At 43.5% G+C, this 27,768-nt stretch overlaps 1 protein-coding gene across 1 annotated transcript in view; it reads left to right on the top strand.

Annotated features, from left to right (window-relative positions):
• The window catches only part of LOC103824839 (E3 ubiquitin-protein ligase KCMF1-like), a 106,880-nt gene that overhangs the window by 44,898 nt on the left and 34,214 nt on the right, over positions 1 to 27,768 (top strand). Inside the window, exon 2 of the mRNA XM_050986462.1 lies at positions 22,834 to 23,001. Within this exon, the coding sequence (XP_050842419.1) occupies positions 22,834 to 23,001 (168 nt within the window). The remainder of the gene's footprint in view (positions 1 to 22,833; positions 23,002 to 27,768) is intronic.

The following is a 27,768-nucleotide window of genomic DNA, read 5'->3' as shown; positions in this document are numbered from 1 at the left end:
CCACCCATAGTATCGGTTGGGCCTTGTCAGAGGGTCCTTGGCTAAGGCTCCCACTCCCCCCTTTTTTGTAAAGTGGACATACAGATCGACTGGAGCACTTGAATCCCATCTGGTGAGCATGCTCTCTGACATCTGACGTTCGATGAAGTCGAGCGAGCTTACCGCTTCTGGTGTCAGGGTTTTCTGCTCCCATGGGTTCTTCCCTTTCAAGAGGTCATTTAGAGGGTCCATGACCTCGGGAGGAATCAGGATGATGTTACGGAGCCACTGTAAGGACCCTACCAGCTGTTGCATGTCGTGGCAGCGTCTTGATGTCCCGGCGGATTTTCATCTGGGGAGGAGTTATGTAGGAGTTTGTGATTCCCACTCCTAGGAAGGTCACGCACGGTCCCTTTTTTATTTTTGCACTCGCTGCCTCAAAGCCATTCGTCCTCAGGGTCTCGGAGACGGTTGACACCAGCTGGTCCACTTGTCTTGTGGATGGTGCTGAGATCAGGATGTTGTCCATGTACTGCACGATGGTTACAGTTGGATTGCTCTGCCGGACAGGTGCTAGCACTCGGTCCACGGTGATCTGGCAGATGGTAGGGGAGTTGAGCATTCCCTGTGGAAGCATCCTCCATTGGAAGTGTAGGTTAGGCCGCTGGCTGTTCGGGAAGACTATGGAAAAGGCAAAACGCTCTTTGTCGTCTTCGTGCAGGGGGATAGAAAAGAAGCAGTCTTTGATGTCGAGCACTGCACAGGGTTGTCCTCTCGGTATCATCGAGTTCATGGGTAGCGACTTTTGCACAGGGCCCATAGGCTGGATTCGCTTGTTTACTTCCCGCAGATCGTGCAGGAGACGGAAGCCTTCACCAGACCACTTAGGTATTATGGAAATTGGTGTGTTCCATGGACTTGTAGAGGGTTCTGTATGATTCTTGTGTAATTCACGGCTAACTAACTCAATGAGGGCAGTCATTCGAGGCATTGACAGGGGCCACTGTTCGACCCACACTGGGTCAGCTTATTTCCAAGTCAGCTTGATGGGCAATGGTGGGTATGCTACAGTGGCCCTTAGAATAAATTTGTCACCCTAACATCCAGCAGGGCAAGGGCATCTCTTCCCAGTAAGGGTGGACAGTCCAACATCACATATGTAATGAGGGTGATAGTTCTTCCCGGTCCTCTCTCGGTGCAGAGGGTTATTGCCACTGGTTGGGCGCTCTTGTGGGCTCAGGACAGCCCTCCAACTCCGCCCACCATGGGGGCTTCTTCTAGCTTCCATGGTCGAGGCCAATGTATGCCTGGGATGACGGTGACGTCTGACCCTGTGTCCACGCTGAAGGGAAGGCAGATGGCCGAGTCGTCGGAGCTGTGTTTGAGACGACACACTGCCCACACGATCAGTGGGTGCTTGCCCACTTTCGCGGCGACGGCCACCCACGGGTCCCGTTCCCGTGCTTTCATCGCCAAAGCCACCCAGGGACCTCTTCCCCAAGGGGCTGTTTGTGGTATTCCTGAGGTGCAGGTGGGTTCGGTTGGACCATTGGCTGGGTGGCAAAGTTGGTCATTCCCTGAGGGGGTGGTGGTGGGCATGGGAACCCTGTGCCCCATTGAGGGTTGCTGTAGCTGGGCCGCTGCGTGTTCCCAGTGGGAGGAGGCTGCATACGGCCCGGCTGCCCCCTCCCTCTCCCGTTTCCCTGATGCTTGGATCTGCATTCCTTAGCCAAATGCCCCTTCCTACCACATGCCCAGCATGGTCCCCTCGGTTTCCCCTGGCGTGGTGGAGCAGCTGCTGATGGGTGTCCTAACTGGGGGCAGTTTATTGCCACGTGCCCAGCCTGGCCACACTTAAAGCATGCCATGACACTCGTTATTGCAGTGTGAACTTCTGCTTGAATGGGAGCTAGGTGTTCTTCCTTTGCAACGTGTCTGATCATGGCAGCTATACTAGACCCCTGCGGCAGTGATCTTAAAATGTCCTTGGTGGCTGAGTTACATTGTTGGCGTAGGCACTCTGCCAGCACTGGACCTTTTGCCTCTGAGGGTAATGTCGAGGCGTCCAAGGCTGACTGCAGACGGTCCACAAACTGAGTGAAACTTTCACTCTCACTTTGCTTTATCGTAGCCCAAGGGGATGGTTTGGCTATTACTATAGAGGCAACACGGATGGCTTCTCGGGCAGCACGGTTGTTGTCATAACCTCGTGAGCCCTCAGGCCCTCTGCATGTGCCTGGGGAGTGATCCTAGTGGGGTCTGTGCCCATTAGCCTCTGTATGCTGGAGCCATGCAGTGGGTGGTCTGCCCCTGTTACTAGGGCTAGCTGTTTAATACAGTTATCTTCCCACTCTTGCTTAAACACAATAATCCCTTCCCCATCAAAAATCATTCGGCGCGTCTGCTTAATATCAAAAGGTAACATGTCGTCTCCCCCAAAAACACCATCGATAAGTGTTGAAACCATTGCAGAATTAATCCCCCTATCCGCGATCACTTTAATAATTGCCTGCACGTCTTTCGGGTTTACCGGAGAATAGGTCCTTTGGTTTCCGCCGAGTCTCCCCACCCGGACCGGAAACACCAGTTTCGCTGACGGAGTCCGTTCAGCGCACGCTATTTTTATTTTACACCAGTCTGTAAGCGGAGTTTGATCTTTCTCCGGTATCCCCTTTACCCATGCTGTGGTTAGTTGCCTTATGTGCCGCTGCCTTTCTTCTGTTATAACTCGAGTCTGAATCCGAACTCCCCGACCCCCTCTCCGATTCGGAGCTCGAGTCTATGTCCCAGTCGGAAGACGACTGCTCGGACACTTCCGGGTTGCTCTGCCTTTTTCTCGGGCTCCGACCCTGCCCCTTCTTGCGGGGGTCGGACCGTTCCCTCCCCCTGGGGTCGTCCCCCCTCCTGCTGGGGGAGGTCCTTGCCCTATAAGGACCTAATGTGAGCTGAGCACTCTGATTGGACATACGCTCCTGCGCGGGGGCCGCCCCGTCCCCCCGGTCGTCCGCGCATGCGTTGTTAAGCGGGCTGACTCCACTTCCGCCCGCGGCGCCTTCATTTCCGCCCTGAACATGCGTTTCACCGCCATTTTCGAACGCATATGGAGGTGGTGCATTTTTATCCTCCCCTTCGGGGTTCGGCTGGTTCACCGCCGCTCGCGCCTCCTCCGCGAGTCCCTGCCAAAACGACCGCGCGTCCTCCCCTCCCTCTGATGGTAAGCCGGTCTGCTGGGGGGGGTCCGGCGTTCACGGCTTTTCGCCGCCGGTTTGCTCTAAGTCCTCCGCAGTCTGCTTTGCCGCGCCCACCCCCAGCTGCGGTGGGGCCAGCAGCCAGGCTTTCGCAACACGCCAGGTGTCCTGTTCCTCCCTTGCCTTTTGCAGGGCTTGCACAACTCTGCCCCATGACTTAAGAACTTTTTCCGAGCCGCAGGACATGGTTTCCACGGTGAGAACCTTAGTACAATGGTCCCATTTCTCCGAATGGAGTATATCCACGGGGCTATCTATTGCCCCCAATTTAATGAGTCTCGGAATAGCGAGACACAGATCCTGAAGCTTACAATCTACCCCCCATTGAGCATGTATTTGAGTTACGACCTTCGTGATTGCTTCCATGTCCCTCGCTGGTCCGGGGGCATCCCCCCCGCTGCACTAGTCCAGCTGTGCAGCTGCCGGTCCCTGTCCAAGTGATCCCCGAACCCCGGGTGTTGGCTCCCGGGTTTGGGCACCAAAATGTTGCAGCTTTGGCATGGTGGCCTGGTTCCGGGCACCGGCACGGTGACCCAAATCTGACAGGGTCACTTGGTCCAAAGCTACTGACACCAACGTGGTGGATAGCAAAATGGCGTTTATTGCAGGGTCTCAGGGGTACTTATGGCTTGGGCAGCCCGTGTCACTTCCCTGACTCATGTCCGGCTGGGAGCGGCCGGGTATGGAGTGAGGGTCTGACTGCAGGATGAGGAGGGGGCTTCCTAACTATGCGTACAGCCCGAGATCTTCTGCTCGCTATTTCCCTAATTTTCCCACAGAACTGGGCCAGGTAGAGGCGGCGGGGGCGGCTCCGCACCTTCTGGCACAGGAGGAGAACCCAGCGATGGGGCTGATCCACACGCCACAGGACGAGGGGGAGGCGATGGTCCCTCTTGCACTGGCGAAGGCAAAGGGGCAGGAGCGACTGCGGCTCCAGTCGGAATAATCATTGAGGGATTTGAGCTGCTGAAGGCTTCGGTCCTTCCTGCGCATTTGCCGGGAAGCCCGGAGCAAGCTGCTCTGACTGCGCTGTGGGCAATGCCACCCCCCTACCCCCCCCCCCCCGCCTTTGTAGGGGGGAAGGAACCAGCGGCGGCTGCTGTCCTTGACTAGATTAGTCCCTGGCAGACTGCGGCGGGGAGGCTGATGGCCACCTGCCTGGGGTGAGATGCTCCTCCACGTCCAAGTCTGACGTGCCCATCAAAGTGAAATGGCCCTCCAATAGGGTCTTGTCCCTCACAACTCTGTAAAGCGCTTACCAGATCGGTAGTTGTCAAGGTACACTCGCACCTCGCCTGAGCTTCCCCAAAAGGTAGAGACCCAGTGGGTCCCAGGCCCGTGGATCCAGGGAGGGTTCCACATCCATGGGGAAGCCATGAGCTTTTGCCTGACTGAAAAACCTGCAGAGAGTCTCTTCTGACACAGGGATACTGTGATGACAAGCCAGAAATTTCCACACTTCTAGGGTGACCTCCTCTAACAGAAAATCGAGTGCCTAATTCTGCAGGCATCTCTTCCCAACTGCAAACACACCCCAGGTCGGGGGCAGTGCTCTTGTCGGGAGATCTTTCCCCCGCCCCAGCCTCTAGGCTATGGCGCCAAAACGCAGTCCCAAGGGAGGAATCTCCAGGAAAACGCGGGGAAGGGTTTATGTTACCTCTCCTGGAGAGGAGAAGGTGTCTGGTTACAAGTGAGTTGCGTGGGGCTTCTCTGGTCTCAGCAGGGTCCCAGCGGCCGGCCGGCGTCTCCCGTCCCGCGACTTCACAAAGGGCTGCCGGACGCGATTTCTTTGAGGGTTCAGCAGACCATTCCCATGTTCAGCCCTGACTGCGAACTCAGCTGGATCCATTCGGGTCCTGGCTCTTCAGCCTAGGCTGCACCCAACATCAGGGTTTACCACTTATTGTAGCAGCGAGCCCCTGAACAGGGAACAATTAGCATTGACTTTATGATTCCAGAAGGCTGATCAATCGCTTTATTGCTTTACTATACTATACTATACTGTACTATACTATACTATACTATACTATACTATACTAAACTATACTATTAAGAAAAACCCATCGCCCTTGCCAGACAGTCCGATACAGCTTTGACCTAGTTGGTGAATGAATCCAAAAACCATCACCAGAGTCCAATTAAGAACCCCCCCTTCGGTAAACAATCTCCATAAAACATTTCACATGTGCACAACAACAGGCGTGGCAAATGAAGATAAGAGTTGTTTTCTCTGAGCTTTCTCACAGCTTCCCAGGAAAATCCTCAGAGAGAATTATGTCTCTCTCTGTTCAGAGGTTATGTGATTATCACAAAGTCAAGGTTTCCTTGTGGTACACAACAGCTTTCTCCATCTTTCTGCATTACCCACCAAGTGTAACCAGGTCCTTGAGCAAAAACAATCCCTCAGATGGGTTTGTCTTTGCCTGAGGTGGAATTAATCCAAACAGTCTTACCTAAAATACCTTTCATATGTACCACAGGGACTTTATCTCCATTCACTGTGTGCAAGGGTTCAGACTGGGCAGGACCAGCTAGAGTGATGGACCAGCTTGATTGGGTGTTGACCATCCAGGTGGCTTTTGCTAAGTTCATTTCCCAATTTCTAATGGTTCCCCCGCAAATGCCTTCAGGGTAGTCTTAAGTAGTCCATCACACCGTTCAACTTTTTTGGCAGCTGGTGCATGATAGGGGATATGATATATCCATTCAATACCATGTTCTCTGGCCCAGGTGTTGATAAGGCTGTTCTTGAAATGGGTTCCAGTCTCCAACTCAGTTCTCTCATGGGTGCCATGTCTCCATAGGACTTGCTTTTCCAGGCCCAAGATGGTGTTCCGGGCAGTGGCGTGAGGCACAGGGTAGGTCTCCAACCACCCCATGGTGGCTTCCACCATGGTCAGCACTAGTACATAGCACTTGCCTTGGCGTATCTGGGGCAGTGTGATGCAGTCATCCTGCCAGGCCTCCCCATATTTGTATTTGGACCACCATCCACCATACCATAGGGGCTTCACTCGTTTGGCCTGCTTGATGGCAGCACATGTCTCGCAGTTATGGATGACCTTCAAAATACTGTCCATGGTTAAATCCACCCCTTGGTCTCATGCCCACCTATAGGTGGCATCTCTGCCCTGATGACCTGAGGCATCATGGGCCCATCGAGCTAGGATCAACTCAGTCTTATGTTGCCAATCTAAGGTTATCCTTGACACCTCTACTTTTGCTGCCTGATCTACCTGCTTCTTGTTTCAGTGTTCCTCATTAGCTCTACTCTTGGGGACATGGGCATCGACATGACGGACTTTCACAGAGAGATTTTCTACCTGAGAGGAAATGTCTTTCCACTCTTCAGCAGCCTAGATTGGCTTTCCTCTACGCTGCCAGTTGGCCTTTTTCCACCTTTCCAGCCAGCCCTACAGAGCATTGGCTACCATCTACGAATCAGTATAAAGGTAGAGCTTTGGCCAGTTCTCTCTGTCAGCAATGTCCAGGGCCAGCTGAAAGGCCTTGAGTTCCACAAGTTGACTTGATCCACCTTTTCCTTCAGTAGCTTGTGCAACCTGCCATGTAGTGCCGCGCTGCTGCGTCGAGTGCACTTTTCTCCCCTGAGAGCGGGGGGGAGGCGGCGCCGGCTAGCTGGGAGCACAGCAGCAGCTAGCAGCGGGGGGGCACTGCCTTAAATCGCCGGGGCATCAGGCAGCACCTTCGACAGGGCAGCAATATCGAGAGGAGCGGCAAAAGCGGAGAAGCTTGAGAGAAAAGAGGGTCTTAACTCGCCTGGTGCAGTCCAGAGGTTTATTGTCTCATTGTCTCCAGGGGATCCAGGCAGGAAAAGGCAGAGAACAAAGAGCAACAGCAGTATATAAAGGGGGTGGAACATAGGTACAAGAACCAATGGGGGAAACTGAGGAGGGGAATCGGACATAACTGACACGGGCGAGAACTAATGATATAAGAGCTAGGGAGGGGCTCGGAGCACCTGCCCAATCACCTTGTGAGGAAGGGAGAAGTTTCTGGAGAAATGGGCAGGGCCCCGGGAGATGGACAGGGCTCTGGAGGAGGGGAAAATGTAACAAGTGGGGTGGTTGCTAAGGGAACGGGGGTGAAGACAAGGGCTTGGCAGTATGCCCAGACTGGGAGGGAACCATTTCAGGGAGAGGGGGAAACCAGGACTGAACCATCAAAATAGGTTTAGGATTACAACTGGGGGGAACATTACAAAATGGGGAGAACAATACAAACAGGGAAGATAACACAACTGGAAATTGGATGCGCACCACAACAATGTAGGGCTCCTTATGGCTGCTTTCCACTTCTATTTCATCCCTACAATGTAGCAGGAACCATCAGTGAAAAGAGTGTAGCGTGTTTCCTCTGCTGGTAGTTGTTGTATAGTGGAGCTTCTTCAGCTCGTGTCACTTGCTCTTGTTCCTCTTCTTTAGTGAGACCAAAGTTTTCACCTTCTGACCAGTTTGTAATTATCTCCAAAATCCCAGGGCTATTCAGGTTTCCAATACGGGCGTGTTGTGTGATGAGGGCAATCGATTTGCTTCATGTGGTGTCGGTGGCCTGGTGGGTGGTGGGAACCTTTTTTTTTAACATCCACCCCAGCACTGGTAGTCAGAGTGCCAGGAGGAGTTATGCTTCCATGTCAATCACCTCCAAGGTGGCTTGAACTCCTTTGTAGGCAGCCAAGATTTCCTTCTCTGTGGGAGTGTAGCTGGCTTCAGACCGTCTGTAACTTTGGCTCCAGAATTCCAGTGGTCGGCCTCGAGTCTCCCCAGGCACCTTCTGCCAAAGGCTCCAGGACAAACCATTGTTCCCGGCTGCGGAGTAGAGCACATTCTTCACCTCTGGTCCTGTCATGACTGGGCCAAGGGAAACCGCATGAGTAATCTCCTGCTTGATCTGGGCAAAGGCTTGCTGTTGTTCAGGGTCACAGTGGAAATCGTTCTTTTTGCGGGTGACCAGGTAGAGAAGGCTCATGATCTGGCTGTACTGGGGAATGTACATCCTACAGAAACCTATGGCACCCAGGAAAGCTTGTGTTTCCTTCTTATTGGTTGGTAGAGACGTGGTGGTATTGTTGATGACCTCAGTGGGAATCTAATGCCATCTGTCTTGCCACTTTACTCCCAGGAACTGGATCTCTTGGGCAGGTCCCTTGATTTTGCTCTTCTTGATGGTGAAGCCGGCTTCTAGCAGAATCTGGATGATCCTCTCTCCTTTCTCAAATATTTCTGTTGCCATGTTCCCCCACACAATAATATAATTGATGTACTGCAGGTGTTCTGGAGCTTCACCCTTTTCCAGTGCAGTCTGAATCAGGCCATGGCAGATGGTGGGGCTGTGCTTCCACCCCTGGGGCAGTTGGTTCCAGGTGTACTGCACGCCCCTCCAGCTGAAAGCAAACTGAGGCCTGCATTCTGCTGCCAGAGGAATGGAGAAAAACACGTTAGCAATGTCAATAGTGGTGTACCACTTTGCTGCCTTGGACTCCAGCTCATACTGGAGTTCCAGCATGTCTGGCACAGCAGCGCTCAGCGGTGAAGTCATTTCATTCAAGGCATGATAGTTCACAGTCAATCTCCATTCACTGTCAGTCTTACACACAGGCCAGATGGGACTGTTGAAGGGTGTGTGGGTTTTGCTGACTACCCATTGGCTCTCCAGCTCACAGACCATTTTGTGGATGGGGATCACGGCATCTTGATTCATTCAATACTGCTGGTGGTTCATCGTGGAGGTGGCAATTGGCACCCATTGTGCGGCAACCCGTGGTTTTCCTGGGCCTTATATGAGTCCAATCTGGCTAGCTTAAGACTCTAGCCCACACGGACCCGCATAGACGGAGGTAAAAGACGAGAGGCGCTCTTCTCCACGTGGGTGCAAGTATCCTGTTTATTGGCTGGGGGCAGGACACAGGTGATGGGTCACACAGGTAAAAAAGAGGAATTGGAACTCTCACACAGGAGGTTTTATACCCTAGGGGGTGAGGGGCGGGGGAGAGAGAACCGGAGCCAATGGGATGCCACTGGGGAGGGGCGAAGTACCTGTGGGACAGACCAGGTGTGTTTAACGGGGGGGGGTGAGGGGGAAACCATGTGATGAGGGAGGGGGAAAACCCGTCACCAGTGCAACAACTAAATAAACTATTTAGTGCAATACAACACCGTTGCTCTTCCACCATCAGGAGTCCTACTGCAGATTGGTTTTCTGATAGTCAAGGCAAGGAGTTCAACTGCTTAATGTTTTCTGCCTCTACAGCAGCTATGCCAAAAGCCCATCTGAGTCCTTTTGGGTCTTTGTATTAGCCATTCCGGAGAAAGTCTATGCCTAGACTACACGGAGCCTCTGGCCCAGTCACAATAGGATGTTTCTGCCACTCCTTCCCAGTCAAGCTCACCTTGGCTTCCAACAGGGTCAATTGCTGCGATGCCCCTGTTACACTGGCAACGGAAACAGGCTCTGCCCTCACGTGTCCTGATGGCATTAGGGTACACTGCATACCAGTATCAACTAAGGCGTCGTATTTTTATGTCTCTGATGTGTCAGGCCATTGGATCCACACTTTCCAGAAGATCTGGTTTTCCTGTGCCTCTTTCTGGCTAGAGGCAGGGTCTCTCTCACCCTGGTGTCCGGGTTTAGGGCAAATTTGGGAGAGAATCCCCAAAGGGGGGCCCCTCCAGAAAGCAAACCCACACGGCCCCTCTCCCCAACTGGTTTGGGAAGGATTCCTCTGAGAGAAGTGAAAAGAACCTTTTTATTTAACAGGCACAGCACCCCCCAGCACACAAAATGAACAATACAGGATGACACCACTCTTTCACCACTCTGAAAAATATGACAAAATCAGAAAGTCTCTCTTGGGGGTGGTTGCTCTGTTATCAGTCCCTTCGGTGCTAGGGATACCTGGTGCCAGCCACAAGGTGCAAACTCTTGGTGTTTCCCAGGTCCCAGTCCAGAGCAGGTTCAAGTGGTTCCAAAAAAAGGGAAAGGAGAAACAGTCCAGGAAAAAATTTGGACTGCTTAGCTAAACTAACTAATGAGCAGAAGCAAAAAGCAAGAGAAAAGCAGGAGCAAAGCAGAAGCAAGAGCAAGAGCCAAGCAAAAAGCAAAGGAAAAAGCAAAAATTGCACTATGTACTTCCCCGTCTCTGTGTCCTGCCAGCTGTGGGAGAGCAGGCTGATAACAAAACAGAACATTTGCTCTTCAGATCCAGTCTTGAAGGCAGAGAACATAATATCCAGCTTAAACAGAACACATGAATAGGGATACAAGCATCATAACATCACCCTAGGACACCTGGTATTATTTCTTTCCTGGGCATACATACTCGAGATCCCTTCAAGGGGATCTGATAGATCATACTCAGCAGCTTGGTCATGGGAGGTTGAGGCTAACTTCATTTTAGTGGAGCTCCCTCAGTTTGTGTTTTCCTCCTTGAGTTGAAGCACCTGTGCTGCCAGGACAGAAGTAGATTTCCCATCCCCACCTTCTCATGTCTTCCCCATGGTCACACAGAAAGAACCATAGGTCAGCCCTTGGGGTGTACCCTCTCTCTCTAGCTGGGGGACTTTGGTCTCTGACTCTGGGGCCTGTGACTTGTACTGGTGCGATATGGGAACTGTTCATCCTCACCTCCTCCCTCACCACCTCCCTCATCTCCTGTTTGAGGTCTTTAATCACAGCAGAGACATGAGCCTGCATCGGGCCACTGATCATACTTTCATAATTTCTAAGCTTGTTGGCAACAGAGCCCACCGTCTCTCAGTTGGTATCAGCATTAATCATTGCAATGAAGGTGGTGTATTGAGATGGCCCTAGATTTGCCAGACTCCACAACATTTGCCCTGGGCGCCTGACCTTGTCGGGGTCATTATCATGCTGTCCATCCCTCCCAAAGAGTACCTCCAATACTGCCACTTCTCTCAGCTGTCGGGTCCCTTCTTCAAGAGTCTTCCAGCCCATTCTATGGTGGTGCTCCTGCATTCTCTCGCTGTGGACAAACCTCTCTGACACTCATTAAAAGCCGTTCCCAGAGGGAAAGGGACCCTGGCTCCCTTAGAAAAATCTGATTCATACCTGAGTGGTTTGTCAAGGGTCCCAAATTCCTTGCCTCACCACCATCCAGTTGGACACCTGTACCCATAAGGTCCCAGACCCAAAGTAACCAGGTTGTATAGCCTCACGTCCCCATCACACAATGTCTTGGTGCAGATTACGGAGACTTTCATATGTCAGAGACTCAGTGATGATCGCAACCTCTGGCTCCCCTGTGGGTTGTGAGGGACCTCCATTCTTATCCTTGTCTGGGTGCTCTTATTTCATCTTAGACCTCCTTGTTTCTACATGGGAGACTGCTGCTGGCTGTGACTACCTTTGCAGTTCAGCTGGAACCAGGATGGTTGTAACATCTGTGGGTTCCCCTGCTGCACTATTAGACTCTTCTTCTTTGAGGCAGGGGGAGGGCTTCTCACCAGCTGGGGAAATATACTCCTTCAGTATCTGGCCTATCTCCTTCACAAGTATGCCCACCCAATCTGCATGGTTCATTTCTGAGGTGTGCTGTGGGGCAGGGATGGGCTCTGGGGCAGCATCCGTAGTCTCTGGGGTAGGTGTCAGGGAGGTTATCCAGGTTAATCTTCCCTTATCTCTGAATGCTAAATAGAACAGGCCTATCAGCAACACCAACCATTTTATGATATCATTAGCATTTAGGGTAGATCTGAACCCTTCCAAAACTGGTGAGGCAGACCCAAAGAGATGGTTAAAGGGTTGGGAGAAAATTTCCCCTGGTGTCATTTCCTCACAGTAGGTGCCATTATTAAAGTAACCCCAAAAACATTCAGTTAGTGTGTGATAGCTCTGAATCCACATGCCTGCTTTCCAAAGGAAGTTAAAGATCCATTAATTCCTCACCTTATTAACCAATAAAAAAATAAAGGATAACAGTCACAGTAGCCTTAGTTATTAGACCCATGTTTAGATAAGGGCCTGCAAATGGAAGAAATATAGCCACGATAACGTGCCACCCAAACCAGGGTAAGCTAGACCACATGGTGTCACTTAAGGATGTTTCCTATATCAGCACACAAAAATTGGATTACTCAAGAACTATTATTCCTTTTTTCACCCTTTTCCTCTTAATGCACTCAAGCCTGACGTTGGGCACGAGAATCTGTCTTGGTTTGAAAAGACAGGTGTCTGCTAAGGAAGGCAGGAGCCTCCCCTGAAATGGAGAATGTAGACCCCCTCCCTCCGAATTGTTATAATTTTTAAATTAAGGGGCTCTCAGGCAAAGATATGTGAGCAGGAATAACAGTTCTTTATTAGGAAAATAAAAAAATAAAATAAACAATGCAGTAATACAAAACAACACAGACAGAGTCAGAATACAACCTGACACCCTGTGGGTCGAGGTGTTGGTATCAGTCCAATTGAAATGGTGGCTGCAGTCCTCCTGGAGTGACAGGTGTGGTTCTGTTGAAGCAGCGATCCTGTAGAAGGGTGTAGTCTTTCTCTGAAAATCAAGTGGTGGTGTTGATGGGCCTGGTCTTCCTTTGGGAATCCAGTGGAAAAGGCTGTCCTGGTGTCAAAAAATCTCAAATTATATCCAGGAAGGAATGCTTGGCTCCTCCCATTGGGCAGAGCATCTCACAGGGGGATGATGTAATTTTTATCAGTCATGCTGTGAGATTCAATGGCCCATTAACAAAAGATATTTGCCTGAGGGAGGATTGGTTTGTGGAAGAGATAAAGAAAACTGCCCAATTAACAAAAGATAACCGCCCAACACCCCTAACAGATAGGAATGGAGTACACACCACCATTTCCAACCTAAGACATACATCTAGGTGTAAATCTGTTGCTTGCAGTCTTCCTGTACCTAAATTTGCTCTCCCTATCTTCAGTGCAGGGATGTTTGGAATTCCCAAAAAAATCCCTGGGCAAAGAGTGTGCACGACTGCAATAAGTTGTTACAGTTCCCCACAAAGTTTGGTGTTTTGGTTTTTTTCCTTTTTTTTTTCTTTTTTTTTCTTTTTTCTTTTCTTTTTTTTTTTTATTATTTGCATTTTAAAGCTTTCCTTGGACATGATATACAAGTTTGGCAGCAGGTAATGACTTTCCACACAGGTTTGTTTTTTTTTTTACTCTCTCCCTGCAAGCTGGGCAGAGCAATAATCGCTTGAATGTTACACCAACTACCCTTGTGCCCAGATTATTTTTATAGAAAATGACCTGGCACTAAATTTATTTAATTAAGAAAATAAAGCTTGTATATTATATTTTATATTATTCTAAAGGTTAGTGATCATCTCCAGGGGTGCTCTGTGTAAGTTGTGTGAAAAACGTCAATCACCTGTTCTTAGAATTTTAAAAGTTTAATAGGAATAAAATGGTTATAAAAATAGTAATATAATTAGAGTAATAAAAATTTGGACAAATGGGATTAGGACAATACAAGACAATAAAAACAAGGAGTTACGGACAGTCCAGGTACCTCTTTTGGGGCAAAATAAGCCCCAAAAAGGACACACGTTAACAGAAGATTAACCCTTAAAAGCAATAGCCTATTGCATATTCATACACCTCATACATGATCCATAAATTCCATTCCAACAAAGGATTCTGTCTGGTCAGTGTCAACTTCTTCCTCTGAATCCTAACGGCATCTTCACGGCTGAGCGAGGTGGGAAGAACTCGATAAGAGAGCAATAAATTCTTTTTCTCTGAAAGATTCAGGTGTCCTGTGGCTGCCATCTCGGTACGAGTCCTCTCTTAAAAAAAAGTATCTTACATAGCATTGTTTCTATTCTAACATTATGTTATAACCTAAAACTATATTTAACACAGTACTTAAGAAAATTAATACAGCATAACTTTCTAACATAACACATATAATATTCATTTTAATATTTGCAAAAAGCCAATCATAAAATATGCATTTTTCACAGTTGATTTCTAAAAGTCTCACTTCTCTCTGGGAAGGTGTTTATTATACTAAATTGAACAAACCAAAATTATAAACACTGGAGTAGTCTCTCTCGAGGGGCACTCTTTATAAAATATTTTATAAGGGTTTACTCTTTTACACCTTGGGAGCCCTTAGTGTTTAACAATTTACAAATCGCAAACTTACAAATTATCAAGTTTAAAAACTGATTCCTATAGTTTTGATTTATTTGATTAATTTCGAACGAATGCACAGTAATATATTTCAAGGGGAAAGAAGACTATAGGAGAAAAAATCAGTTTCATAAATACAATAAATAGTGGTTTTCATCTAAAAGCAAAGTGCAGTGTAGAATTTTTCAGTTGAAAACAGCTTACAGCATAAGGCTTTAAATTTTTTCTCACTGGTTTTAGTGAAAGTATTACTTAAGTAATATAATAAAATTATGCATTAATAAAAGCTGAAAATATAAATTTATGCTTATGGCTATAACTTCTTTTTTAATGCCCCATAATGGGCATTTAGGAAAGGAAATAATTAGTTTTTCAGGAAAAAAATTGTGTTTTGTTTTACTGATGATTATTTTAGGTAACTTTATAAATGTTTTTAGGGTATTTTTTTTAAATGCGTACGAAGAAAGCAAAAAGTTTAAAAAAATCAACTGATGTTAGGCAAGATTATAACAAACTTACTTCATGGTACAGAATATTAAACACTAGCTAATGCTTAAGACAAATAAAATTGTATCAGTTTTATATTTTTCACAAATGTATGGAATTCACATAGTTTTATTTTCTTTTTTTTAAAAAGAATGTTTAAATAAAGCATGAACTTTGTTTCTTTAAGAATACTATTAGTTCTGATGAGAAGAGATGGTAATGGAAAGAGTATAAGCAGTCTATATCAAGAAAAGGTAACTTACCTCAGTGACTTATATAAAAATAAGTTGTTTTTTTAAACTTGTTTAACAAGAGAATTTAGAAGAGATGGCATTAAGGCTATTTGCTGATAAGAGTTAGCTTGTCAAAGACTTTAAGTTAATAAAAAATGAGATAAAATCTTTGAGCTTTATAGTAGGGTTTGACGACTGCTGTGATTGTTTTTGTAATGCTAATAAGATTAACAACAGTAAGCTAATTCTTTCAAAATATTAACAAAGGGCATACTTTTTGGTATTCACAGTAGTTTTATATAATATTACTATTATTTAAAATTATTTCATTTGCTTATGTTGAATTTTTATATAGTTTGCTTAAAAAAGTAGGTTAGGTCTTATAAGTAGCTTTTAACTTGTTTTAAAGGGGACTCAGTATCACAAACAGAAGTAGTAATAAACTTGGTTTAAAGGAACTGTTTTCAATAAAACTAAGTGTGCTTCTTAAAGCACTCTTTGCTAATGCAGTATGTAGGTTATTTGTAACATTTTTAGCAGGTTGTTAGAAGATAATAACTGAAAAAATTCATGACTAGTATTGCTTTTAATAAGTTGTTTATCTTAAGTTACTGTATTTTTAAAGGATTATAAAAGGACTTTAAAGGCAAAAACTCCAGATATTAGTTGGGGCTCTGAATTTGGAAAGAAAAACTGAAAATACCTCCTGACATCCTTATTTGTCAGTTCTTTAAGTGTCTTGGAAAACTTTTAGGTCCCTCTGATGACAGTTTTGTTTTAAATGTCCTTTTTCTTTGCAAAAATGACAGATCGGGCTTTGGTGGTTGGATTTCTTTTTTCTTTCTTTAGAGACTTTTTCCTTTTTTTTTTTTTTTTTTGCACTGACTGGTGTCTCACTTCTTTATGTGAGTGGGTTCTTACAAGTCAGTTTTCTCCCATAACAGCAGCTGCCATTATTTTAGTTACTGTCCTTACTCCCTTCTCTTCTTTTTGTATATATATACTTTTTGCGCTTATTTTAATAGATCATTTAGCTTATTGTTTTATTAACTTGGCTTAGTATGAATGATGGAAGTTATCTTCAATAAGGCTTGTCTAGTTACTGTATTATGATTTGTATTTGAATATTGTTTTTTTTTTAATTTTTAATTTCTCTAGCTCCTCAGCTGGGGCCTTCCCATTCTTCTGCTGTTCAGCAAATGTCTTGCGGGCACTCGAAGCCCATGGGATTGTTTCTTTAACCCCCCTAATAACCACTGTTCCACAGTTTTCCATCTTTTGCTTTCCATCAGGGGTCCTCCTATGGCTTGGCCTGTGTCTCATTCTCTTATCTCTGAGGACTAACTGCTGTTTTTTGCACACTTTTTTAATTATCTTTGCTTCTTGTGACTCAGTCATTGTCTCTCGTAAACCAGTTTTTATCTTTGGATTGTTTACTTTTTACAGTTTTATAGAAATTAAGACATTTCAGTGCCTGATTTCTGATCCTTAATTTACTTTTTCACACTCTTGGAATCGGGCCGTCTGTTGTGTGGATGTTTAGCACTATTTCTTTTGATAGATTTTACACTCACACTATATTCAAAAGTTCACATTTGAGTCTACAACCTTAACAGAAAATTGCAACCCAAAATCGTTACATTCATCAATTTCACAAGACGTAAAACATATATACTCTCTTCATTTTCTATTCACACATTCACACAACACTAAGGTACCTCTGTTATTTAATATTGTGTTAATATATATTTTTTAATAGATCCTATCTATTAAAATGCTTTAAATTTCTTCAGAACCCCCTCTTTTATAATGCTTCTTTAAGTGGAATAACTTCTACTAAACTCTCGATTTGAGTGTCCTTGGATAAGGATCAGAACCTCTTCATGTACCACCTTTTGCAGCTTGCTGTTCTAACTACTGTTTCACACACAAACATCCTTAATCACTCTGGTGACTTACCCAGCCGTACACTTAAGCACGGACTTACAGTATCAGGCTTAAGCTCCAATGTAGGTCAAGTCTGGGCCCGGTGCAGTACTGACTGGAGCTGTTGTTCCTACACGCGGAATCAAATTATAGGAATTTCTTACAATTTTTCCGGGATTCACTTGGTCCCCCCTTTTTGCTTTGTCCCTTTGCTGGCTGGTCCCCTCGTAGAGAGATGGAACTGCAGGTAGATGGACTCTGCACTCTCTTCGCAGATCTGGATGGTCCAGTCCATGTCTCACACACACACCATTCACTCTCCCGGTATTCGCACGCACCCCCCCCCCCCCCCATCCCGCACTATACTTACCTACCTGTGTAGGTCTTCATGCACAGTTTAGGGGCTGATAATTGCCACAGTTTCTTGGTGAACCTTTTCTTCCCCTTTTCTTTTTATCCCTATTATCTACTGAGTGTCAGACCTGCTATCACCAATAACATCAGGAGAAGCTCGGCTGAGCTGCTGAACTAAGCAGGGTGCCTCTCACTCAGGATCTCCTGGAGTTATGGAAATGAGGTGTTATCTCGGTGGAACCTCCAAATTGTGAGAAACACTGTTTACTATTTAAAATTTTTATAAACGTTTATTAAACAATAAAAGGGATAAAATCTAGTGCTGGGGTGCTTGGCTATTTACCAAAAGTACACTGTTAACTTAAACTGTGTTCTCTATATATTGTTATATTACAGGGGGTACATATATATTCATAAGAGTTTATACATATTCAAACATTCTTTTGTTTGGTTTTTGTCGGTTCTTTTGCTTCTTTTCTGCCTCTGTCAGGGTCGGGATTGAAAGTGCTCAAGACAGTATTTTGTGTTCAGACTCAGATGTTTATTATTTCTTATCTATATCACAGTCTTACAAGCTGTGAGTTCTACAGTATTTTACTAACAAGCTACAAAAATGGTCATGTAGCTATTTCTACAAGGTCTTTTAAAGAAAACCTATCCAATTAAGAAATGAAACCTACATTTTTTTTACTTTTAACCTAATAACTAATCACTCATGTCCCACAATGTGGACTTTTTTGTCCAATTACAAAATACCACCCAAACCCATGAAGAAGAAGGTGAAGAAGAAGAACCAGCCACAGCACTAAAACCTCCATCTTAGCTTTATATATATTACTATATTCTAAAACCTTGTGAGAAATGACTGATCACTTAAAGAATTTTAAGGGTTCATTAAACCTTGACAAAAATACAACAAAAGTACTAAATAAGGAAAAGCAGGCCTGGAAGCTGCCCTCGTGGCTGCCTACCACATGGCTGGCTCATCTTCAAGATGAATACTTAGTCTTTTATAGTCCTGGGGGTTGCATCAGCCAACCCTGGCCCCTCCCAAAGTCTGTCAGTTAACTCTTCTTTGATGTTTATTGGTGGAGATTGCTTTCTTGCAACTTGATTGGAGGGTCAGGTGTTGTCATGCTGCGTGCCCCCTCCCCCCCCCAGCAACAACCTTTTCCATTCCCAGCTGCCCCATGTAAGGGGCACATGTGCACACCTTCTTTGTACTTGTCCTAGACAACCCAGGCTGCCTGATGGCAACAATACGGGGGGGGGGGGGGGGGGGGAAGGGAACTATGGGGAGAACAGAGGACATTTAAATTACAATAACATAACTATACATCAATAAAGCTTCTCTTAATATTCACACAATATTCATCCCTTAATTGCAAGAGCCAAGCATGTCATTATCCATCTACATCTATAAGGACCTTAAACTCTAAGTTTTTCACCGTGTGATATTATACACTTCTGTTGAAACTACACACCCATAATCCCAGTTCTATCATTCAATTTTGGAAGCCTTTTCCATGGCCTCAGGTCAAATGTAGTGTTCTCTTGAGGGTCTGTGCCTTTCAGCACAGAAAGTCTAAATTTCTCAACATCCAGGGTTCCAACAGGTTTTAACTTTTGACTTGTCTTTATGCTATCTTATCGATTAAACTAATATATTTTATTTCTTCCTGTGATTCTATCCTGTTGCATTTTCACTCCTTGATAACATGGGTCAATACATTCTTCTTTTTTTTTTTTGGCGCTCTGGTTTCTGTTTCTGTTATCTTGTCTTTCAAATAAGATAGTCCCCGAATGTGGGAATTCACCTAATTATTTTACACTATTTTCTGAGTTAGTTACACGAAAAAGTATTTCAACATTTTACAGCCTCTATTATGCTACAGTCTAAAATAGTATATATTACACTACTATTTATAAAAGCTATATGATGCATACATAAACTGACATTATACTATATCAAAAGCAGTAATTACAAATTGTACTATATCAGGATTTTTGTGATCAATAATAACTTGCAAAACAAAAGTTAATACATAAATGTCAAAGCCAATAACTATATTTGTTATTTATAATAATAGGCATAAAAAGTTGTGATTCAGGTTACATAAGTATAGAAAATTATTATTCAGGTTATATTAATATCAGGTTATATTGATATCTTATATATCAAGCTATATAAGCACCTTGTAACTTTTACCTAAGTTATATAGGCATCAAAAGAGAAACTTAAATTGCAGGAGTGACCACCCCCGCCCCCCCCTCTCCCCCCCAAGATTTGGTGTTTTGCAGCCGAGCGCATGGCTCGAGAGACAAAGGGGAAAATGGCGCCAGCCCCCCTTCCCCCCTTGCCATCCGGCGAAGGCAACTCCGTCAGCGAATGCTGTTGGCACACTCAGATGGCTGGCACTCAGTTAAGGGCTAGAACTCGTGGAGGGACATAGCCCTGCTGTCAGTAGGGCAGTTGGCTGGCAGGCTGGGGCGACTCAGACTGGGACGGAGCCGCTCCTCTCCACTTGGCCCAGAGCCTCGAATGCAGACAGGCACTCCCAGAATTTGCCCCTAGGCAGTCCAAGACCAAGAAACACATGCTCTCAAAAAAAAAAAAAAAAAAAAAAAAAAACCACAAACAAACAAAAAAAAACCACAAAAAAACAAACAAAAAAACCCCAAATAAACAAAAAAACCCACAAAAAAAAAAAAACAACCCACAAAACAAAAAAAAAACCCAACCCCAAAACACCAAAAAAAACCCAAAGGAATGTCTCCGCACTGTGCAAATGCCACCGGGTAAAAAAATAAGCTCTGCTTGGGCAACCTGGCTTTAAAAAAGGGACCCTCTGCCTGCCCCGCGATTCTTTCTGGACACAGAGTCTTAAAGAGACAGTAACAATTTTTGGGCACAGATAGATATGGAATATAATAACATTTTGGGTTACCCAGGACAACAAGCAGCAAGTTTTATAACAAAACCTGGTAGCCATATTTATTCTAATAGTGAAAAGAGGGTACATTGGTATAAATGTCATTATTTGGGTCTGTTTATCAGTCCACATAGGTACCTGTGTGTTGGCAATTAACAGTAGAAAAACTGAAAAAGTCTCCTTGCTATTTTCTAATGTAAAATGCATCAAAAACTTTATTTAAAAATAAGCTGTGTTGTTTTTCTTTTCTGATCATTTCCATGAGACCATTCTGAAGAAGGTGCAGGAAAACTGTTTCCGCTGAATAGGAATTAATTTAAAAATCTTTAAAAAAGTCACTGTCGCATCATGTGAAATGAATAGGGCAGGGGATCTTTCTCCTTTTTAATGCCTTTATTAAAAATCAGCTCGGGAGGGAAGAACCAATGGGTCGCGCTCACATTGCCGCTGCTTCCAGGAGTGGCACGGAGGAGGAGGAAAAGTGCAGCTTTGTCCGCTGATTTGCAGGCAGAGGTGGGGCTTCCGTCCTCATGAAAGCACCAGGAGATTCCCGCTTTTTCGGTTTGACATTCGGGGTCCTCTTTCTGGCTGACATCTTTTAGGTTAGGGTGAAAGGTAAAAAGGGTCTCAGAGGACACTGGATTCTGTTCCTCATGTCTAGACATCACTTCGATCTCTTAATTCCGTGTTGGCTCATTGTTTTTAGGGGTTTTTGCTAGGTTTGGTGAGGGGTTCCCTCATTTGCATGTCAACCCCGTTGTCCCCTCCTCTTCACCGTCCCGGGTGCCATCCTCCAGGAAGCAGCAGGGTGTTACTCGACAAAAAGGGGAATTCCCAACCATCAACAACAGGTAGTTAACGAAAACCTACTAACAACAGGTGATTACAACATGAAACCATCAACAACAAACAGTTAGAACTCCACCCTGGCAGCAACTGGCCCAAACTGTGAACTCTGCACCCTTTTAAAAAAATGGGTAACTTTTCTACGCATAACATCATGTAAATCAGAACTTCATGAAGAAGCTGAATTCTTTTCACAACTTGTTTATTGGTTTGCTCTTTTTGTTCCCTGCTTATAATTGAACCCCTCCTGAGTGTGTTTTTCCTCAAAACCTGAGATTAATTAGGATGCATTAAATTCACTTTGGCATTCTGTCATCTTTCAGTGTTCTGGGGTTTGGGTTTTTTTTTGTTTTTAAGGTGTAGAGGGGCAAACTTCTAAAATTTTAATTAATTTTATATAATTTTAATTGATGCAGTATATGGATTTTAAAAAACAGAGCTGAGGCTGTTTTTTTTCTTGATGCTTTTCTCTCATGTTACATAAAAGGGTATGAAAATAGTATGTTATGCCACTTGCTGTCAAGTTACCAAAATGAAAACATGGTATTTTAGAATGATATGAAGAAATACTAGCTTGGAGAGATGTTGTGAGAATTCTCTCAATGTAATTTGACCTTGCTCCCTGGACCTGACATCACAAGCAGTAGTAGTGAGTTGTGTTAATACTAGATTTTTATCTGATAATAGAGTTTATAATTAGGAAATGACCATTGGGATATTTGCAGTTTTGAGATCGTGATGATCTTCCTCTACTAATCCTCTTGGAGTCAATGTCAGTGCTTTCTTTCAATAACATTGTTTCTATAAAATTTTCTGCATTTGCACTGAACTATGAAAAGCTTGTTTAAACTGATCCTAAAGGAGGACTTCAATCAAAATATTGCATGTGTTGTACACACTAGATATTATGAAGGCCTTTTATTTACTACTGCAGTGATGGAAGTTTTTGTGGGCCTTGACAGATGAAAAGATGATGGTGTCCTTATCTAAATTAACAGCAGAGTACCGAAATGACACAGAGAAAACTGCAAAAACCTTTAGAAGATAATGCAGGTTTTTCCTGACCCAGGCAGTGTGACTGATTGATTTACAGTGCAAAGTTTGAACTTCCAAAAGGAAGAAGCTAAAGAGATGATGCACCATAAAATTAAGATATAGTCAAAGTTATTCTGTACTTCAAAATAGAAGACCTAAATTTCTGCTCTTGGATATGTTTATGTTGTGAAAAATGGTTCTGGTATTCTTCAGAATTTAATTATTAGAAACTATAAAAATAAACACAAAAGCCAGGGACAGGTGGTGTTATGTGTTGGTGGTGGTGTGTGGTTTTGTGTGACTTGTGGGATGGTCTGCTGTGGACTTTGCTTTGTTGTTTTCACAAACTATACTATTTAACCTTGAGAATGTTTTGAAACAAGCTTTTGAACAGTGGAAAAAAGTGATTAAAAAGAATTTCTATCCTAACAAATTATCATTTTGAGTGCTTGACTGGATTTTATTTTACTTTAACTTTCACTTTGGGTGATTACTGCCTTTTTAAAGATATAAATATGCTTAAAATTGAGTCTTATTGTACATTAGCTCCATAAAAGCTTCTTGGTTGAATTCCTTTCGTTGTTGGGGGCTATAGCAACAAATCTGTATCATTAAACCAATGTGAAATTACTGTTGTTTTCAAGCAATTTTCTTTGTTCACAGGTGTCAGCTGTGATGCATGTTTAAAAGGAAATTTTCGAGGTCGCAGATACAAGTGTTTAATTTGCTACGATTACGATTTGTGTGCAACTTGTTATGAGAGTGGTGCAACAACAACAAGGCATACAACTGACCATCCCATGCAGTGCATACTAACAAGAGTAGATTTTGGTAAGTAATAATTTATTTATATTAAAGCTGTTTGCAGTAGTTAAAAACTTGTATTTTATTTCACTACTTGGGAACTTTTTCCCCTCCAAATAGCATGCTGAAAATCATAGCAAATTCCTGTCTCCTGATAAAATGCTTGTTCTGTCTTTGGTTCTAGCATATGAAAGATGTTTTATTCTTTTGGGTTAAGTGTTTTGGCACACAGCACATTATCATGCTATTAGATGGCTATCTGATAAAAAGGATTGCTCCTAAATTAGCTTTCAATTCAAAAGGTGCAACAAAACTACATGCACCTCACCCCTCCTTCCCTCAATATGTTCTACCAGAAAGTACCATGGTGAAAAAGACAAATAATAGTAAGAGTTTAGGGAAAATGTTGTTTTGTAATTACATCAGGGGTAATGCAGCAAGCGTGGTGGGCTGTACTGAACGTGGAAGACTAGTGGCAAGGGCTAAGAAGTAGTCCTCTAAATTACTGGTTTTCTTCCCTGAGTCACTTCTATCACATCATATTTATAACATGAGTGTTATAAATCAGGAGATACTTTCATAGCAAATCTTTGCATTTAAACATTGGATGCTTATTTCTTCATAAAGCTGTTTTAAGCCTACAAGGTTGTCTTGGTTCAGGGCAAATTTGGGAGACAACCCTCAAAGGGGTTTTTCTAGAAAAGCAGATTTAATTGGCCTTTCTTCTAACTGGTTCAGGAAAAAAACACTTCTTTGGAGAAAAGTGGAAAAAAACGGTTTATTAAACAATAAAACTTAAACTATATTAAACAATAAAACCTTTTGCTGCTCTTAAAGAGATGATAAATTCAGAAAACTCTCTTTTTTGGATTTCAGCTTGGCTTATTCAGTCTCTTATCAGTTCTTCTGGTGTTGGAAATGTTGCGGCCCAGGCTCGGCCTGGTGGGTTACAGGTGTGAGCTGCCGGTGCTCTTCTGGGTGTTTAGTTTAGAGCAGGTTTAAACAGGTCTAAAGAAAAGGAAACAAAAACCATAGTCTAAGGAACTTCTTTGCCTTAGCTAGCTAAAACTAACTAAAATAAAGGAGAGCTCTGTCCTGCTGTCTGTCTGTTTGCTGTCTGCTGTCTGTTTAAACATCTACCCCAGCACTGGTAGTCAGCCTGTCAGAAGGAGTTGTGTTTTAGTGCTTATTACTTTTGAGGTGGTTTGGACTTTTTTATAGGCTGTTAAAATTTTCTTTTCTGTTGGAGTATAGTTGGCTTTAGACTTTCTGTAGCTTCGACTTTAAAATTTTAGTGGTTGGCCTTGAGTCTTACTAGGTACTTTTTGCTAAAGGCTTTAGGACAAACTATGGCTCTTGGTTGTAGAGTAGAGCATGTTTTTTGCATCTGGTCTTGTCTTGACTGGACTGAGGGTTACTGTATGAGCAATCTCCTGCTTGACTTGGGCAAAGGTTTGTTGTTGTTTAGGGCTTCAGTGGAAAGTGGTTTTCTTGTGGGTGATTAGGTAGAGAGGGCTCACAGTCTGGTTGTACTTAGGAATGTGTATTCTCTAAAAACTTATGGCGCTTAGGAAAGATTGTGTTTCTTTTTTGTCGGATGGTGGAGACTGCTGTGATCTTGTTGATGACATTGGTGGGAATCTGGCGTTGTCTATCTTGCTACTTTACTCAGAAACTGGATTTTTTGAGCAGGTCTCTTGACTTTGCTTTTCTTGATGGTGAAGCTGGTTTTTGGGAGAATTTGGATTTTTAAATTTTTTTTTAAACACTTTTGCTGCTATCTGTCTTTACACAATGATGTGATTAATATATTGTAGATGTTCTGGAGCTTCATTCTTTTTTAGTCTGGATCAGTTTATGGTAGATGGTGAGGTTGTGTTTCTACTCTTGAGGTAGTTGGTTTTAGGTGTACTGTATGCTTCTTTAGGTGAAGGCAAACTGAGGTTTGCATTCTGCTGCCAGAGGAATGGAGAAAAATGTATTTGTAATATTGATAGTGGTGAATTACTTTGTTATTTTGGAGTCTAGCTCATATTGGAGTTTTAGCATGTCCAACACAGCAGCATTTAGTGGTGGAGTCACTTCATTTAATGCACAGTAGTCTACAGTTAATCTCTATTCTCTTTTAGATTTATGTATAGGCTAAATAGGGCTGTTGAAGGATGAGTGGGTTTTGTTGACTACCTCTTGGCTTTCTAGTTTACGGATTATTTTGTGGATGGGGATTACGGCATCTTGATTTGTTTGATACTGTTGGCGGTATACTGTTGAGGTGGTAATTGGTACTCGTTGCTCTTCTACTTTTAAAAGTCTTATTGCAGATGGGTTTTCTGATAGTCTAGGTAAGGCATTTAATTGTTTGATGTCATCTGTCTTTATAGAAGCTATTCTAAATGTTATTCTGAGTTTTTTGGGGTTTTTTAACTATCTACTTTGGAGGAAGTTTATGCTTAAAATGCATGGGGCTTTTGGGCTAGTTACAATAGGGTGTTTCTTTTACTCATTTCTAGTCAGGCTTACCTCAGCTTTTACTAAAGTAAAATTTTGTGATCTCTTTGTCGCACCAGTAATAGAAACAGATTCTCCCCCCACATCTTGATCGGATTAATGTGCACTGCGCAGTAGTGTCGACTAAAGCTTTATATTTTTGTGGTTTAGATGTGTCAGGTTAATGAATTGATACAGAGTAAAAACATGGTTTTCTTGAGCCTCTACTTGGCTAGAGGCAGGGCCCCTCTAAGCCTGGTTATCCTTCTTTCCCTGGGTAAATGTCTTGGAGGTTTTTTTTACGGGGATAGAAATTATTGTCATCATCATCATATATGGCAGTTTGGTTATGGGTTACTGGTACTGCTTCCCTTTTGGTGGAACTTCTTTGAGTCTTGCTTTTCTTTAATTCATGTACTTGTTGTGTTAGAGCAGTAGTAGATTTTCTATCTTATCTTTTCATGTTTTTTCTGCAATCGCATAGGAAGAACTACAGCTCAGTTTGTGGGGTGTACTTTCTTTCTCTATCTGGGGAACTTCTATGTTGGATACTAAAACTTCTGATTTGTATTGCTGAGATTTGGAGAAAGTTTTTTTTAATCTCTTTTTTGAGTTTTTTGTGATTTTCTTCTATCTTCTAATTTTTGCAGACCTGTTTCTACTGCTGTGATTCTGGTATGTGTTGAGCTATGTATAGTATTTGTATATGTTCAGAGCTTTTTCACTGTATTAAGTACAGTCTCTTTACTGTCATCCTGCTTTATTATAGTTAAAGCAGAACCATATTTTTTGTGGCTTAAGTCGTACAGGTTTTGGCTACATTATGGATGTATATGGTATTAAGTCTGGATTTATAGTGTTTACATCATCTGAGAAGACAATCTCTGCTACTGCTATTTCTCTTAAGCGTTGAATTTTTTGTTTTATGGTCTTCTACTGAGTTTGTTGCATATAGAGATTGCACACAGATATCTTTGTGCTACACTTTCTAGGATCTGTGCCTAGAGGTTGTGAGGGCTAGCCCCCATCATCATTCTTTGGTTGATGACGGGATCATGTGACAGGGATCTTAAATGCTTTGCTTTACTACTGTCTAAAATTGTAGTTTTGCCTGCAGTATCTTAAAGACGGACTAACTAACTAATTATAGATTCATTAGGTCTTTGAGTGTAATCCTTTCTTAGGTCATGAAGGTCTTTTAGGGACTAGGACTTAATAGTGGTTTCTGTATCGGTTGCTTTAACTTTGGCTTTTGTATCGGTAATTGGCGTTGAGGGTCTTTCTCCTGGATTATTATTGTTGATTATTGGCTGATTGGTTTTGTTTGTGTGCTTCTTTCCCATGGTGACTGCTAGTGGTTTACGGTTATTGTCTGGTTTAGTTGCAACTTGAGTAGTTGTGGTGTTGGCTGTAGTTTGAGTGATTTGGGTAGCTGCTGATTTATCTTCTTGCCCCGTTTCTTCTATTTGCCACTTTACAGTATTTAACAGTGTGCGATAAGCATAGGCCAGGGCTTTGCTTATTGTAATGAGCTTTTTTTCTTTAGAGTTATTATAGCACTTCTCTTTCAGGTATTTCCCCACTTCAGCTGGGTTCTGAATTTGTTCATATGGAAAATCCCAGTTTACAGGGTTAGAAAATTCTTTTAGGTTTTGGTTCATATTTTCTCATTCTCCACACTACTCAAGATTTTCCACGCCTGGGTCTACTGCTGGGTTAGGGGTCTCATTAGCTCTTCTGGATATTTCAGCTCTCATTCTAGAGAAGTTGTAGACTAAATAAAGGAAGCTTACCAGATTAAATACTAGAAAGATGGTTTCTTTAATATTTAGGGGAAACTGAACATTCTTAAAAAGTGACATAATAAATTCAAAGGAGAAGGAAAGGAAAGGCTGGAAAGCCTCATCTTTTGCTCTTCTTCTAACAAATTGGGTGCAGTTACTAATAAATCCCCAAAACATACTATTGGAACTGGGGCACAGGGTAGGATGAAGAAACTATAAGCGATACATATCTTAAACAGACTCTAGTATTTTTGTAAATGCCTTATAAATCATTATCACTAAGCCCAGCACAACAGTTATTTTAATCCGTGCCCCTTTACTGTAAAAACTACGTGTTAGGGACAATAATCTTAGTGGCTAGAAAGGTATTGAAACCTCAAAAACGCCTAGAGACTAGAACTATATGAAGGCTTCCACCCCAAGAGACATGAATTTAAGCAACGTGGCTACTGACTGCTTTAACCCTATACAGAGTAAGCACAACTAACATGTAATAAAGGTTTTTTTTACTTTCTCGACCCCA

The sequence above is a fragment of the Serinus canaria genome, chromosome W, assembly GCF_022539315.1.
Source record: "Serinus canaria isolate serCan28SL12 chromosome W, serCan2020, whole genome shotgun sequence".
NCBI classification, from domain to species: domain Eukaryota; kingdom Metazoa; phylum Chordata; class Aves; order Passeriformes; family Fringillidae; genus Serinus; species Serinus canaria.
Note: the sequence above shows the minus strand (reverse complement) of the source record. Positions and strands in the feature narration are given on the sequence as shown.